The sequence below is a fragment of the Panthera pardus genome, unplaced genomic scaffold (genome assembly GCF_024362965.1).
Source record: "Panthera pardus isolate Hobbes unplaced genomic scaffold, ASM2436296v1 HiC_scaffold_8, whole genome shotgun sequence".
NCBI classification, from domain to species: domain Eukaryota; kingdom Metazoa; phylum Chordata; class Mammalia; order Carnivora; family Felidae; genus Panthera; species Panthera pardus.
The window spans coordinates 78,854,296-78,871,739 of record NW_026527013.1 but is presented as its reverse complement, the minus strand read 5'-3'; the positions used below and the strand labels follow the sequence as shown (position 1 = coordinate 78,871,739).

Genomic DNA, 17,444 nt, shown 5'->3' with positions numbered 1-17,444 from the left:
CGAGAGAACACAGCTTGCCCACAAGGCCCACCTGTTTGACAGGTAACTCCCCTCCTTGACACCTGTGTCTAAAGCTTTCTAGTGTATCGCGAGAGGCTCTTTTCATTGATCTGGCATAATGAGCTCTGTACAAAGTCATCATAATTTCCAGAGAGCAGTGACAAATTAAATTGATGGATGATGTCAGTCCACAGCTTTACTAGGGATGAACTTAAGTGTAATTAACGATCATTAATTAACAGAACACTTTTTCCCTTTAAATATATAAATGAGGCAGGCTCCACACTTATCCCCTGTCTGCCTTCACGACGCCCGACCGAGAAGGCTACAGGCTCTGTCATAAGCCCGTCCTAGGTGTTCCAAGTAGAGGCTGTCAGCATTTGAAGATATTTGCCTTCTGCTTCCTGTCCTCCTTTCCAGTTCGGTCCCTGAGCTGTCCAGACCATGGGTAACCTTTTCTGACTCTTGGGTAAAGACTGAGATTAAAACAAAAAAAATGAACCAAAAGATTCTGATGCTTCACGGGCCCCCTGCAGCTAGCTCTCCCCCACCCCATCAAAGGGGTGCCATTCTCTTTGGATTTCCTCTTTTCCTCCAGTGGTCAGCTCCCAATGACCTCTGTGCCTCTGTGAGCAGCTATTCCCTGAGCCGAGGCCTGGCTGTTTGAGGCAGGGAGGTTCACCGGGGGCCTGCCTCCCAGGGCCGAGGGGCTGGCCTGGGGCCTCACACCCCCTGGGCAAACTATTTGAGCTTTTGATGATTTACCTCAATGCTTCTCTTCACTGGGGTGGAAAATTGAGAGATGACCGCATAACTGAGGAATATTTCCCTGTTACCTTTTCCTGAGACCCAACTTGGCTCAGCTCTCAGGGACAGCAAAGTGTCCCCTGTCAGGCATATGTAGTGCTTTCAGGTCCTGGGTTCCCTCTTGGAGTTTGGGTTTCTCACCCCATCATTCCACTTCTCTGTCCCATTCCCCCCTCATTCCCCAAATTCCCAGACTCGATGCCCAGGAACAAAGCCAGAGAGTAAACATGGTTTCCTGTGGTGATGGGGGGGGGGGGGGGGGACAGGCAGCTGCCGGCTGCCAGTGCCCGACACTCACCATGCTTTGTCCCTTGATCCCTTCGCAGAAAAGACCGTGTGCTGTTTGCTGCTGGAGGTAAGTAGATTGTCTTTGGGCGTTTTGAATGGCTTTGAGATGCTGTTGGCAGAGTTCTGGCCGCTGAGACAGGCTTTTGTTTTCACCTGTCCTAATGATGTCCTGGAATTGGAGGGTGGAGATGCTGGAGAGGGAGAAGGTCTACACATTGAACCGTGTCTTCTCTCTACAGAGGAAGAAAGAATAGAACTCAGCACAGGCAAAGAGAAAAATGCTTATCTGGCCGGGTCGGCACCCCCGAAGCCCCAGTCCTGACTCTGATTTGTCTTGACATTCGCTCCTCTCTCCCCAACAAGCAGCAATGTCATTCTGAATGTCTGTATCAAATGACACGTGAAACTAATATACCAAGGTTCTCGCAGGAGGCATTTACCAGGCTATCCTTCTGCGAAACCACTTCCATAGGATGAGCAGAGGGGACACCAGCTGTCATCAGAACACAGTGGGATAACCACACAGCCAATCCCCAGACAGCTACTCAGAGGCCACAAGGTCCCTCAGGGCAGTGAGTAGGGCAGGACTCCCAAGAGAACAAACAGGAAATTCTTGCACCTGAACCCCTCCCACCATGCCCCCGCCCCTCTCTGCAGAAGCAGAAAGGTCTGAAGGACCAGCAGGGCTGAATAAAAGGGTCTTTGAGTGCCAGAAAGTGGCTTGGCATCTGTCCATGGGACACTGTGGCCTCTCCAGGGCTCACCAAGGTCCAGGGCCACCGCTGTTGGGCCAGGACCTGAGGGAGGGCATCAGTGCTTGAGGGAGAAGTCACAGATGTGCGCCTGGGTTTAGGTGGACAGGCACAGCCTCTTGAGGTTCCACAGAAAATCCCAGAGCTCCAGATGAACATCCTCACTTGTTCTCACTTGCTCAGCCCCTGAGATCTCAACTCAATGGGCAGGATGAGGACACTGACCAAGAAAACAGGTGCATGGGGTAAAGTTCTTAACTGTTATAGGTCTACAGATTTGATCCAAGCTAAGGACCCCCTCTCAAGAAAAATGCATAATTACAGGAAAGAATCCTGGACCCCCAAAAGATGAAGGCTCTGAAATCCTAAGTCCCCTCTCACTTTCTGGTGCCTACGATAGGGCCCCACATTATCATTAGTGCTTCATTCATGTGTTGAATAAATAAATGAAATTATAACAGATGTCCTGTGCCTGGCTGGCTAGGTTGGTAGAACATGCGACTCTTGATCTCAGGGTTGTAAGTTTGAGCCCGAGAGTGGGTGAAGAGATTACTTAAAAATAAAATCTTTAAAAAAAAAATGTCCTGATGGGAAGAACAAGAGATCAGAAATCTGGAAATCCGTGTTGAACGTGATAATGAACAAGGTAGAAGGCAAAGATGGCAGTCCACAGTGTCCTTCCATCTCCAAGCTGGGGATCAGCCTTTTCTCATTACTGAGACCTTTCTGGCAGTTATTCCAGGCACCTTGACCTGGGAGAAGAAAGCAAGACCAACCTGACCATCAGGAATGGGACTCTGGGGTTCCTCTGTGTTCCCTCATACCAATGGGCTGCCAGGTTGTCTCAAAGCAGATTGACTCTAGTCCTCTGATTAAGTGGGAATTGGGGGGAAAGTGGATTTTTGAGCATCATCTGGTTGTTTGGTTCTTTGGCCTGACCAGTGCCTGTAGGTTGCCTACACTGAATAACTTTACTGGGTAAGTTTTCTTCATTGAATCAGAGCTGACCTTGCATACATGTTCAGTCCCTAGCACCATCCTGCAAGTCTTGAAAACCAAGAGCTGATCCCAGGGCATCTTCTGTGATGTAGTGGGAGAACCCTGGGCTGCGAGCCAGAGATCTAGGCTCCGACTGCAACCACACCACATTATTAAGCTTATGATCTGGACTTCACCACTTACACATTCTCAGTTTCCATGTCTTTGTCTGTAAATGAAGTGGGTCCCTAGGTGGCCACTAAGGTCTCTTTCTTCTCCATTACCATAAATACAAGACATACTTACACCAGCGCCTTCTCTTCTCATCCCTCATGATTCCTGAATATCATGGCAATAATTACAGCTGAAGTATTGAAATATTTTACTCAGGCAGGATCTTCCTTGGAGGAATTCATCCTTTGTGAAGTTGTACTGGCCTTTATGACTCCTGTGAGACAGGCAGGAAGCTGCTAGACGTCTCCACCCTCCTCACGGGTGACTGGCCAAAGAAGACCCAGAGGGGCGAAGTGACTCGCCAAGGTCAGGGCCAATGGCTAAGCGAGGAATGGGCCTCCGTGCTGTGTGCAGGGGCCTAGCCAGTTCTCAGGAAGGCAGGAAATGGGGTGTACTGTGACCAAGATTTGAAGCCAGGAAACTAGGAAGTGCGGGACTTAGCATCACGGAAGGTTAGGACTGGATCGAAAGTCACCTGGTCGGATCTCCTTGCTGATGGGGGAGGTCAGAGAGGTTATCAGTCGGGAGCCTGCAGGGCAGAGCTAGTTGGGGGCAACATAACTCTGTCTGTCCTTGGGAAGTGTCCTGCTTAGCAATTTGTTTTTTGGCAGGGGTTTCCAAAATTAAAATATGACTTTGATTTTTACCACTACTGTTTGGGAACTTTCTTCATTTACTCACTTGCTTATCACTCGCTCAAGCTGACCAAGTGGGTAAGGGGAAAGGATGTGCAGAAACAAATATTCCTCAGCTCTGGTGGAAGAAAAGCTTTGAAAATGAGAAATTTTGTTTTGCTGAACTAAGAGTTAAAAATAATACTAGTAAATGGAGAGAGACAAATACCATATGATTTCACTCATATGTGGAGTTTAGGAAAAAAAACAGACGAGCAAAGAAAAAAAGAGACAACCCAAAAAACAGACGCTTAACTACGGAAAACAAACTAATGGTTACCAGAGGTTGGGGGCGGGGTGCAGGGAGTGGGTGAAAGAGGTGATGGGGATTAAGGAGTGCACCTGTCGTGATGAGAACTGAGTGATGTATAGAATTGTTGAATCACTATATGTACACCTGAAACTAATATAACACTGTATGTTAACTATACTGGAATTATAATTTTAAAATACCACTACCATTACTTACTACTACTAATGCATGTAAACAAAGACCAATCACAAGGAAGGGTGCCATTATGGACAAAATGAATGAGCCAGACCAGTGATTCTAAAGTCGTCCTCTCTGTTTAGTGACCCAGTCAGCACATTCTACTGCTAAATTCACAGAAAAAAGGAAATCAACGGATATGCTTTTATCTTGGTTTTATATTTTAGTTCCATAAATTTTTCGCAGATGACCAATTGGAGAACAAATTGTATATGAGAGAATGTTCATCAAAACTTGAAAATAGCCTTTCACCCTTAATTTTTTTTTCATGTGTGATTTTGTATTGTAATAAACAGATTAAAGCAGTATTTCCTACTTGACCCGTTCCTTATTGTTCATACCAAAGTAAATCCATCACTATTTCAAGGTATTCCACAAAGAGACCCGTACTTCTGTCCCCTGAGCTTCGAGAACAAGCTTGCCAGCCACTGGTGCAGGCGAGAAAGGCTGTGTACGAATTTCAAGTGGGGAACTAGGGTCACCGTGATCAGAGCTTCCCCTAGGAGGCGAGTTTCACACTTCACTTGCCGAAGCTTTTGAAAATGGTAGAGCTGGTGTCCTGGGTAGCGCAGAGTGAGCGGATGTTTCAGAAAGACCCAATTCCCATTCAATCTGTGTTTCTCTAGTCTGTGAATACCCGCCTGTGGATAACTTACATGGTTTTGTCTTTTGGTGGAGAGGCAGTGGGCTGGCGATAGGAACGGTGTCTTGGCTTCTTGTAAAAATATATTTCTGTGCAGGTGCAATGTCCCGGGTAAAGTGTTCCAGATTTATATCACAATCATTCTGATACAAGTCCTCACCTGCCCTGGGATTACTTATTTTTTTCTGTTTTGGTCAAGGGAGGGCCTAAGGTAGATCCTTATAATTTTTCTAATTCCATTTGCCCTGCCCAGTAAGAGTTTATAGGACATTGTATTTTTTATTCACTATTAAAATATTTTATAGACTTTTTTTTTTAATTAGAGAGGTTGAGAGAGAGAGAGAGAGCGTGCGCACATGAGCAGGGGAGAGCGACAGAGGGGGAAAGAGAAAGAATCTCAAGCAGGCTCCATTCACGCTTAGCCCCAATGCAGGGCTTGAGCCCATGATCCTGGGATCATGACCTGAGCCAAAAACAAGAGTCAGATGCTCAACCGACTGAGCCACCCAGGTGCCCTTAAAATATTTTATAGACTTGAAAAAAAATTTTTTAGAGAAAAAGAGGCTTTTTCTCTAATTTTTCTCATTCTTTGTTAATGTACATAGATATATTAGCAAAACTGTAATTAATTGATATTTTGGAGTATTCTTTTTTTAACAAACATTATTCTGTTTATACATTACTAATTCCCATATACCGGTCATTTTAAATGGTGAAGTAATATTCAATCATTGCTCTACATTATTTAGCCCCTCTCTTATTATCTATTTACCATCTGGCTTTGTTTTTTTTTAAAAACAATTTATTTAAAAAGTGTTTTAGGATTATTTCTTTGAGGTATAGTTCCCAAAGTGAAAGACTGCAATAGCTGATAGCTCTTGCAACACATTCTTTCCAGACAGAAAGACCAAACCAATCTGTTGTGCTAATGCTAATATGAGTACCACTTACCTGCTAAAGTGGAAACAGAAAATCACTGTGAGAACACACCTGTAGAATTAAGTGCCCACTACACCAAGAACAACCTCGGTGACTGATCTTGAATCAGCAACCTCTGGTCTCACCCCTCTGTCCTCTGGCCAACACTACTAATAATTTACTAAGAACTTCCAATATACCAGGCACTCTACTAAACTCTTGATTTATCTTATAGCATTTAATTCTTACAGTACCCTAAGAGAGATATTATTATTTCGATTCTACAGATGAAAAAAACAGCTTCAGAGACGCGAGTGTTGCCCAAGGTTACAGAACTAGAAAACATCAGAGCCTGTGATCTGATCTCTACCACCCTGAAATCTTGGAAGATGTGGCAGTGGATGGGGAGAGCCTCAGGACACCCCCTGCCCTCCCACCCACTGTGCATGGGAATTTCAGCGGGGCATCCCCGCTCCCCTAGAGAAAGGAAAAGAGACACCTCTCAGCAGTCAGCAACTCTACTCCACAACCTGAGACCTCAGCCTCAGGGTGTTGGGGACCCCAGGCCCAAAGAAATGAAAAACCAAACCCTTTTACTTTTTTTGCCTATCTACCAAAAGAAGTCCAGACCATGGCCTCGGCAGCTGGCCACCTGCTTCACCATACATGCCTTAAGCATCCAGGTGGGACTCCAGGGCACACGGCTGTGTGGAGGGCTCGTAGACACTGCCTCCCAGCATTCTGGAAATCTCTGGTAGGTGTGGGAAGCTTGGAGTCTCCACAATCCTCTCCCCTTCCTTCCTGCGGGCCAAATCCACCAGGTTCTCAGGCAATTCTGTTTCAGAAAAAATTTGGACCTCCCCCACCTCGTGCTTATTCACGGAGGTATTTTCATACTCACAACATCAATATCCTGCGTTGAAAACGTCAGCCCAGATGCCTCAGGAATGGCTGAGCCAGCCACCAACACCCGGTGCGGCTCCCTGTACCAGCCTTAGAAAGAACTTGTCGGGAATTTTCCAATACGGTTTTTAGGGGACCAATCCCCTCCCAACAGACTTTGAGCACCACCGTCACCTGTGGCCCGCCACAGTTGTATAAACTCACCCGGGCTTAGGCTAGCACCTGACCTTCTCATTTGACAGTATACACTCTCTTTCAGCCCCCACCTCTGAGGGCAGGAACTTGGCCAATCATTAGCTGGGCTCTATTTTATCAATGGATTCTATCTGCATTCGCAACCGCAGTCACGATGCCTTCCATAAAGGACAACTCTGAATTCCAAGGGACCTTCTTCCAAAAGCAAACGAGCTGGCAGGTGAGGCACACGGCATAGCCCTCGGCATGGGGGAAACCACATAGGAACTGTGCTAGTTGTATCCTGCGGCCACTTAGGGAGGGAGCTAGTCCCCAGTTCACAGCTGTGGATACTGAGGCAGACTGCCTTTGAGAAGCTCTGAAGTCACAAGGCTATTAAGTGGAAGTGTGGGGGCTAGAATCTGAGCTTGTGGTCTCATTTGCCACAATTGTACTGAAACACTAAATATAGTGCTATGGTGGTTAGAGGAGGCATATTGAATCAGCCTTCCTCAGCAGGGGAGGAAATGAAGACACAGCAAAGTCAAGTGACTGGCAGGCAGAGCCGTGCCAAGCAGTTCCTATGCCAGGAGTGCTGTGAGCTCCTCTGGAGTGCCTCCTCCTTCTCAGGCCAGAGTACCTATCTCTTTAAAAGACTGCAGGGTCTGAGTGGCTGGGGAAGTGCTCCTTAAGGCATGGGTGCCTGCCTCCAATTAGCTTATACAAGGTCTTTACCCTCTTCACTTCCTACGCACAACCAGGCAACAGGCACTGTCCAGAGCACTTTGATAAATGCCACTGTGGGTCGGTGGCTCATGCCAGCTCGGTGCTCAAATCGCTCCAGGCTCTGTGTTGGTTTCTCAGTCATCTGGTCACCCTGTGCCCATTCATTCAGGAGGAGAAAAGCATTCTTGAGTGCCTGTGTGTCAGGCACCTTGCAAGCTCCTTTTACCCTTTCCAGCTCATGTAACCTACCCCACAACCCCGCAAAGTGGATGCTGTTCACCTCCTTGTTATAGACGGGGGAAATTAAAGCTTAGCGAGATTATGAAACAAGACCAAGGCCATGCAGACCTCAGCATTTGGAAGGAGAGCCCAGGTCTGGCCGGCCCAAGTGAATGCTCTTCCCATCATGCCACCCTGCTCGGATATCCTCCTCCCTCTACACCTTCAGGCAATGCAGGTTCTGCCACGATTCTCGACAAAGCACTTCCCCAATTTCAGAGCTGGTCTGAGACACAACCCTGAACACAACCCTGAGACACAACCTGGCCTGAGACACAACCCTGAGACACAATCTGAATTTAGATAACTTGAGATTCTCTTCATCTTCCCGTCTACAAGTATTCCCCCCTCACCTATTCTTTTGTTGGTTATTTATATTAAGGTGCAAAATCCTGGCATCATCCACTGCTAGGCATGATGTGGGGAGTCCCAGGGACTTTCCAGGGCCCTGAAATATTTCCATCAGCCCTCAGGGATGAGCCCCCAGTCCTTACTCGGCACTGAATCTAGCTCGAAGAAAAAAACCACAGCAAATAGAGACCTCGGGGGATATAAGCACATGTACACACACTGCTGGGGTACTTTCAAGGGATGACATTTCTCTGGAGACCAACCTGGTGATAATGACAAAAACTAAAAAGGAATTCACAGCCTTTAATCTGGTAATCTGATAGTTGTAGTCTGGAAAGTCCACCTCAAGAAAATAATCCCCTACCCCCCAAAAGTTCAAAGATATTCTCAGTGATGCTGTTTACAATAATAAAAAAATATCACAATTGACCTGAATGATCTAAAATAAAACAATTTAAAATGACAGGAATGACGGTTATCTCTACCTAAGGAAAGGTGTGCATGAGATAGTATGCCCAAATCCACAAGGAAATTATAAATATAACAAATAATATGTAAACATGGATCATTATAAAAACAAAAATGGAATATATATGTGTGTGTATATATATATATATATATATTAATACGTGATGTAGATAGATGAGAAAAAAAAGGGAAGGATGTGGGTGGACTGCTTAATAGGCTCTGTTTGGTTAAAGCTCTTTAAATCCATATAAGAAAAAGATAAAACAAGTAAACAATAACAACTACGGCAACACTAATCCATCCTTAACCAGAGAGGGCAAAGGAGAGAACACAGGTGCAGATACAAAGGTAGGAAGGAGTAAAACATGTTCAAGTCAACTTCATTCATTCATTCATTCATTCATTCATTCATATTTAAAGTATTTCCTTGACACATAACTGTGTGCCAGGCCCTGGGATATGATGGTGGAGATAAGACACTGTCACTGCCAGAGGGTTCCCTCAGGGTGGGGACACACTCTCCAAATCTTGGGCTGGCCACCACTTGAGCACCCTGGGTGGTGGAGGAAGGCTCCCCCTCGGAGGCCGGCTTCTGGCTGAAGGGCCTGAGGTAAGTGAATTGCACTCCAGCTTCACGGGACTCTGCCTACAGCCAGAGACCCGATTCTCTTAATAATATCAGGCCTTTTGGGGAGCCTGGGTGGCTCAGTCGGTTGAGTGTCCGACTTTTGATTTTGGCTCAGGTCATGATCCCAGGCTCATGGGATCGAGCCCTGTGTTGGGCTCCACGCTGAGCGTGCTTGAGATTCTCTCTGTCTCTGTCTCTGACTCTCTTCCTCCACCTCCTCCCCTGCTGGTGTGCGTACTCTCTCTAAAATAAAAAAAATAATAATATCAGGCCTTTGATTGTCCTAGCTGTTTCCATGTGCCCAGAGCCAACGTGATAGCAGAGGGGGTGAGAAGGGACCCCCCCGCATGGTATTAACTTCTCCATCAGAGTAACTGCCCAACATACCCACCGCACAAGCCACGTGAGTTCAAACACAAGAGCCACCGAAGCTTGGGTGGAAACTGGTGGCTTCCAGCTTTAAGATATGCTTGTTGGATTCTACCTTAAGACGGCACAGCTGACATCCTCCCCACCCTTGGGGGTACCAAAGGGACAGGTGTGACAGGCAGCCGGAAGTTGGGTGAAGCAGGAGGCAGAGGCTGGTGTGTCTTTGGGGAGAGGATTCACAAGCAGGGATTCCCAGTGTCTCAAACACCTGAACAGCCGGACCAAATCTTCCCAATACTGTCTTGCGGCAACATCAGGAAGCTTTCCCCGGATGCCTTGGGCTAAGCATATAAAAAAATCCTTGTACACACCACAAGCCAGGGAGGGAGGATCCTCATGCACAAGGTAGAAAAAGCGTCCGGGCCGTACCTATATCTCAGAGACCACTTGGTGCCGCAGAGTGCTCTTCAGTCTTGGGACAGCAGGGCCAAGGCCCCCAAATCTGTACTTTTTAAAAGGTCCCGAGGGGATTCCATGCTCTGGGCCAGCTTTGGGAGTCACAGGAAGTGCGGACCCAACACCGCTGTCTTTGGAATCAGAGAGATCTGGGCTCAAATCCCAGCTCTGTCACTCATTAGCTCTGTGACTAGGCAGATAAAATGACCCCCTGAGCCCCAGTGTCCTTACCTGTAAACGGGGGGGACAGCAATGTCCACGTTATAGGATTATAAGTGGGCAGGTGCTCCCACAGCACACCGAAGCGCCCTATCTGAGCAACATCACATGCCATTACTGGTTTACCGGCCTGGGCGTCTGTCATTGGACGTACCTCGAGGGCAGGTGTCTTATTCACTCTTATCCCTGGCAGTTGGCCCTGGGTCTCGCCCTAACTGTGTTCAGTGTTGAAACGAGTGCTGTGAGGATTGGTGGTAACACACAGGAGGCAGTTACCACAGAGCCAACTCGCTTATTAGAAGTTCCCCCCAACACATGAAAATGTAGATTTTTTACAAATGTAAGTAGTGGTTTTACTAAGTGGGTAGTTCTCTGCCTTCTCCCGGCCCCTGAATTAAAACCATTCCATTTACAAGAATCCTACGGGAGCGCACTGTTCAAAAAACAGAGGCTGAGCAAGGAGAGGCCACGGCTGCTCGGTTTCTATCTGTCCCGGCTTCCAATTTCCACAGTGCAGGCCACAGCCTCCCACAACAGAAGGTGCAAAGTCTCCACTCCCTGCTAAGCTCTCAGCGTCACTCAGAACCACTCACCCCACAGGCTGTCGGGGTCCCGCAGCAGCCACTAATAACGGAACCGTTTCTGTTCTCCTTGGAGTGACAGTTGGCAGTGCAAACAGGAAGTTGTCTTGAAACAGGGTGTGGCTGTGCCCTGTCAATATGTGAGTACAGAGACACATTTTCCCCCCCTCTCTCCCCAGCTCCCTTCTGTTTCCCTCTGCCCCCTTCTTTGGGAGCAAAAGGTCTGAATTATTTCGGTGAACACAAAGCCTTTCACACGATTTAAGATCGACCATCACCCCCGTACAAACAAAAATCTAGGGGAGAGAGGAGTCTAAAATATAGGAAGGGTCTGTTTTCCTACCGTCAGTCACTCACTCGGGGCACTGAGTTGGGAACTGTGGGCGTGAGCGTGTGTGAGCTTCCCCTCGATTTCTCCATGGGCACACAGGAAACAAAACCAGAGCTGGAAACCAGGCCAGGTACCCTGCCAATCATCTGAGTGAGTGAGCCAGCCAGTCTGCCTGGGCGGGGTGGGGGGTGGGGGGAGGGTGGGGGGGGAGGGGGGCGGTGCTGGCCACCGACCTTCGCCCAGGGCCCACTGTGTGCATACACGGGACTGAGGAGCATCTGCAACTAGGAAACAAGGAAAATCACAGGTCGCGAGTGTCAAGCAATTTTAAAAGTTTGAGTGCAAAAGACCTGAAATATTTCTCAACACAAATTACAGCCTAACAATGACAGAAATAATTGCTGACTAGATATACGCAAGAAGTGTCATCGGGGCTGCACATAAATGCAGAGAATTGGGGGGGGGGTGGTGGTGACGGGTGGGTGAGGTTCCCAGCGCCAGGAGAGGTGTGTGCTACAAAATTTTCCACTGCGCTCCTACCCGGGCCCCGAGGCTTGTGTCTGCAGAAAGGCTGTCCAAAATAGACTGGTCCCCAACCCAGCCTCCTACTCCTGACCTCCTTCTGAGGCAGCTCCTCTCCCCACTGCACGCCTCAGCCCTGCCTCGGCTCCGGTGCCAGCCCACAGCCCCACAGTGCTGTCTACGCTACACCTCGGATTTGCTAAGTGGATGGTGGGTTGACAGCACGCTCCGCCTGCCAGGCTTTCTCTTCCGTGACCTGGGCCCAGCCCCACGCCATCCTGTGTGGCCAACGTGCCCTGCGCTCACACTTACACATCCTGGGGAGGCAGCCTTGCAGTTTGGATAAGGAGGCTGAGCCAGTGACACGCTGGGCAACGCGACTCGTGGGAGCTGTTTCCTGGCTCCTGGCTGAGGGCCCTGGCCAGTCAGAACGCACCACTTCCCCTTTAAGAGAGCCCGCCCAGATGCGATTAGGGAAAGGCAGAAAGAAAAGCCCGGAACAGTCAGGGCTGTATCCTGAATTTGGCAGATGAACTTGGGTCTTCCTGAACTGCACACACACAAGGTGTGGTCAGAGGCACCAGACTCCTCCGAGGCTGATTTGAGCAGAGTCCGTGTTTGGGAAGGGCAGGGGGCCTTGCCGCAGCCCCCGGGCTTGATGGCCATGTGCAAGCTGCATGGGGGACCGGTTCCTGGAGCCATTGTCCCCTTGGGCCTGGTCCCGGCAGTGCGTGGGAGCTCAGGCCTTTCCACTCCTCCTTCCCCCAGGGCCGACCGGCCAGATGCACAGAGTCCACTGCAAAGCGTGGCCCTCCGCTTTGGAGAGTAGAGACATCATTATAAAGGTTGAACTTCTGTGGGACAGTTTAATTACCAATCCCAGCAGGGAGTTTTCATTTATTCAAGATATTTGTAAAGTTGATTCCTTGGGGCGCCTGGGTGGCTCAGGTAGTTAAGCGGCCAACTTCAGCTTAGGTTCACGATCTTGCAGTCTGTGAGTTTGACCCCCGCGTCAAGCTCTGTGCGGACAGCTCAGAGCCTGGAGTCTGCTTCTGATTCTGTGTCTCCCTCTCTCTGCCCCTCCCCTACTTGCTCTGTCTCTCTCTCTCTGTCTCTCTCTCTCTCTCAAAAATAATAAACATTAAAAAAGAATTTAGAAAGTTGATTCCTTGATCTTGGCAAGGAGACTGGGGGAGAGGGATGGTTCCCAAAAATACCCCAATAGTTCACAAAAGGCAACATGGTGTATGACTCCACTGAGACGAAATATCCAGAGTAGGTAAATCCATACAGACAGAAAACAGGTCAGTGAGTGCCAGGGTCTGGGGACGAAGGCAGTGGGGAGTGACTGTTTAATGGTTATAATGTCTCTTTTGGGGTTGATGAAAATGTTTTGGAACTAGGTAGAGGTGATGATGACCCAGCACCGGGAATGGACTCAGTGCCACTGAACTGTATGCTTGAAAATAATTAATTTTGTGGGGCGCCTGGCTGCCTCAGTCAGTTACAGGTCTGACTCTCGATTTCCACTCAGGTGATGATCTTACAGTTTGTGAGATAGAGCCCCATGTTGGGCTCTGCACTGAGCATGTAGCCTGCTTGGGATTTTGTCTCTCTCTCTCCTTCTGTCCCTCCCCAGTTCATGCTCTCTGTCTTTCTCAAAATAAGTAAAACATTTAAAATGATCAATTTTGTTATGTGAATTTCACCTCAATCAAAAACACCCAGTGGCAAAGTGCATTTGGGCAACTTTATCTTCTACTGAGATCTCTCCCGTGTTTCATCCAACATTTCTTTGCAAAACCTGGCTATTACCTGATAAACCTTAAGTCAGTCCTGGCTAAGGAGTATATGCCTTCTCCTAAGGAAAAATAAAAACAAGCTTTTAAGAGACAAAAGTTTTACAAGGGTCAGAGGTATGGCTCCTATGGAGAACTTCAGACCATGGGGACATTGAATCATCTAGAGACATGTCACACAACCTGGGCAGGGCCTACCTGCCTTTGTAAGATGGTCCCATGATGGGACCATCCCTCTGGAACCGTAAGAGCATAAGAAAGAGGGAGAGGGAGGCTCCCGGGGAGAATAATTCAAGAGAACATGACTTTGGGCTTCTGGGTTCTTGGCTTCCTTTCCCCTCCTGTAGAGAGTTTCTTCCCAGAATGAAGGAGAATTAATCCATTTCTGACTGGGAGGGGGCTGTGCCGGATAGCAAAGTAGCACTGGTTTCCACAGTTGCATGTCTTTGGAATGGGGCCCCTGGGAATGAGGTGGCATAACCCGACCACCTGCTGGACCCAGCTTTGCTGGACGGGGCATTAAGCCCCCTTTTCCCCATCACTTCCAGCTTTGCCTGGGGATAGTCTGCTCCCAGGGGTAAGGCTGTGAGCCTTCTCCTCCAGACCCGAGCGAGGCCAGTGGGTCTAGGGCTCATGGGTACACTGACCCCGCTCAGGGGACTGTCAGGAGGAGGCCAGCTGGATGTTGCAATGTTGCACAGATGAAAGGGCAGGCTCTATGGCTTGCGAGCCAAAGTCATTCCAGAGACAAATGTCAACAGCTTTCCTAGTCTCTGCTGAGCTCCAGGATGACCTGGAGGACAGAGATGTGAACAGCTTCTACCGGCCAACTCTCTCAGAGCCCTTCAATCCTTCCGGAGCACCTTCCCTTGCCTCTTTCACCCTGTTCTCTCCTGTTACGTCAGGTGCCCAGTAGTAAGTTGGTGGCCTAAGTTCTCAGCAAACAGGTGGTTTAAGATAAAACGATGCAATTTTTACTACTACTGTTCTAGCATCTGAGGAATAGGAAGTTTAGAACCTTAATTCTAAATACAGAAACAGGCAGGTTAAACCCAATTAAAAAATGGACAAAGGACTTGGACAGACATTTCTTCAAAGAAGATATGCATATGACCAACAAACACATGAAAAGATGCTCAACATTGTTAGTCATTAGGGAGCAAATCAAAACCACGATGAGATACAACTCCACACCCACTAGATTGGCTATATATAGAACAATAACCAAAAACAACCAAAAACGTAAAATAAAAAATGTTGGCAAGGATGTGGAGAAATTGGAACCCTTAGGCATTGTCAGTAGGAATGTAAAATGGTACAGCTTCTATGGGAAACAGCATGGTAGTGTCTTAAAAAATTAAACATAGAATTACCACACAATCCAACAATTCTATTCCTGAGGTACATACCCAAAAGAACTGAAAACACGTACTCAAATCCTTGTATACAAATGCTCATAGCATCACTATAAACAGTCTGCTTCAGGATAACTCAAGAGTTCCCTTAAAAACCCTTCTTGGGGGGTGCCTGGGTGGCTTAGTTGGTTGGGCGACCGACTGTTGATTTTGGCTCAGGTCATGATCTCACAGTTCATGAAATCAACATGGGGCCTGCTTTGGATTCTCTCTCTCCCTTTCTCTCTCTCAAAATAAATAAACACTTAAAAAAAAAAAAAAACCTTTCTTGGAATCACTTAAAGGAGGTAATTTTTAAGTTAAGGAGTCAGCTCACAGGCACTCTAAGATAGTAGTTCTCAAACAAGGCCAACTCAGGTGTATGAAGAAGTGTGATTGTTTTAAACAATGTCACACACACACACACACACACCAGGTACTAAGGCACAGCCCCCTCCGCCAGCCCCTCGTCTCTCATACAGCTGTTGTTTCCATCAAGGGGATCACCATTCCTGTGATGGAATCATCATTGCCATGAAAGGCACCCAGCTCTTAGAGCTTGAGGTTGGGACAGAGTAACAGACTCCCAACAGGCCAGAAGAAGCCCCACACTTCCCTGATCCCTGCCAGACCCTTTCTGGGGTTGTTATGGCCTCCTCAGCACTCTGATCATGGGGCCACCCAGGCTTGCTTCTCCCCTGCAGACCCCACTGCCAATGGGACCTTCCAGGCGTGCACCAGGTGAGACAGCATGGTGGTTCCATGGCTGTTGGAGTGTCTCCCCTACTTAAGCTGCTTTGCAATGCCACACATGAATCCCATTTCTGCTCTGTGGGGGTCACCTTGAACCGGTCTTATTTCCCTTCCAGGGGACATCTTGCCAAATATTTGCTCCTTGAAATCTTTCTCCAGGCAAAACACCCAGAGGTCTTTTTAAACCCTTCCTCACAAAACATCATTTTCACTATTCTGTTCTCTGGGTCCTCTTTGGCTCTACCATCTGTCCTTCATAGACTGTGGAACTCAGATGAAAGAATGTTACAGATGGGGTCCAAGCAGCTCCTAGCTGTCTTTCCTGGACATTATCTTCCTATTAATGTAGCTAGAGATCCAACCTACATTTTTTTAGCTGTTTATTTATTTTGAAAGAGAGAGGGTGCAAATGCATGCACGTGCGAGTAGGGGAGGGGCAGAGAGAGAGGGAGAGAGAGAATCCCAAGCAGGCTCTGCACTGTCAGCGCAGAGCCCAGTGCGGAGCTTAATCTCATGAACTGTGAGATCACGACCTGAGCAGAAATCAGGAGTCGAATGCTTAAAAGACTGAGCCACTCAGGTGCCCCACCCCCAGCCTAGATTTTTTATTTTTGACAATTGAACCACCCCTAAGTCTTATTTCACACATTTTTCTGCCAAGCCGCGTACCCACAGGTGTCCTTTAAAAGTGTCATCCAGGGGCGCCTAGGTGGCTCAGTCAGTTAAGCATCTAACTTCAGCTCAGGTCATGATCTCACAGCCCGTGAGTTCGAGCCCCACATCAGGCTCTGTGCTGACAGCTCAGAGCCTGGAGCCTGCTTCAGATTCTGTGTCTCCCCCTCTCTCTGCCCCTCCCCTGCTCATACTCTGTCTCTCTCTGTCTCAAAAAAATAAATAAATAAAAACATTAAAAAAAAAAGTGTCATCTGGTTGGATGTAGTCTACTGCTCTACCCGCTCATGTATCCATTCACCCTCCCAAATCTGGCCCCTGAAAACTTGATAGACCTGCCACCAACACCATTCCTCTTCCAAACCCTTGCTTATAATGTGGAAAAAGACACAGCCAAGCAGTGTGCAACATCCCCCTCCGTGGCAGTGACCTGTGAACAGCACTCTTGACCATTCAGGGCAGGTGTGTCACATAGCCCACACTTCCTCCTCTTCCCTAGTAAGGATCTCAGTGACAACTGACAAGTGGGGCTACCAACAGCCCTCCTCTTACCAGTGGTGGTAATGATTAAGCGTAAGGGTCTTAGAGCGAGGCATTGCACATATGAGCAATCGAATGTGGCTTTGATAACTGACAAGAAATACAATGAAAAAACACACAAACCAGGTTTTCTGATTTGCAAACTACCTCCTTACTGGCAACCAAATACAGACATTAGGCAGCTGAAATCAATACAAGGAGCACTGGTGTCCAGGAGCTGGAGTCTCAACCCGGGCTCTCCTTCCAGAATTTCCATGCTCTGGGGTTAACAATACCTGCCTCTCCAAGGCTATAAGGAGGAGCCAATGAGATCAGGCATGTAAAAGAGGTCTAAAAGTTGAGTCAGGCCATGCATACAAAAAAGAGCAGTTTTATGATTATTACCGTTACAAATAACCCAGATCCCACCTCCTCTGGCACTCAGGCTGCCAGCACGGAGCAGCTGATTCCTGACCTCCTCTCCCTACAGCAATCACCTTCTCTTTTGTCTCAGAC

At 47.9% G+C, this 17,444-nt stretch overlaps 1 protein-coding gene across 11 annotated transcripts in view; it reads right to left on the bottom strand.

Annotated features, from left to right (window-relative positions):
• ATXN7L1 (ataxin 7 like 1) overlaps positions 1–17,444 on the bottom strand; it is a 246,326-nt gene that overhangs the window by 55,087 nt on the left and 173,795 nt on the right. For 7 of the 11 annotated variants that reach the window (XM_019451201.2, XM_019451202.2, XM_019451204.2 and 4 more), the window contains one exon: positions 1,106–1,328. In XM_019451201.2, the coding sequence (XP_019306746.1) occupies positions 1,106–1,328 (223 nt within the window). Of the gene's footprint in view, positions 1–1,105; positions 1,329–4,879; positions 5,171–6,685; positions 6,878–10,950; positions 11,071–12,103; positions 12,209–17,444 lie in introns of those variants that run through there. The other 4 variants (XM_019451209.2, XM_019451208.2, XM_019451211.2 and 1 more) reach the window with 4 other exon arrangements.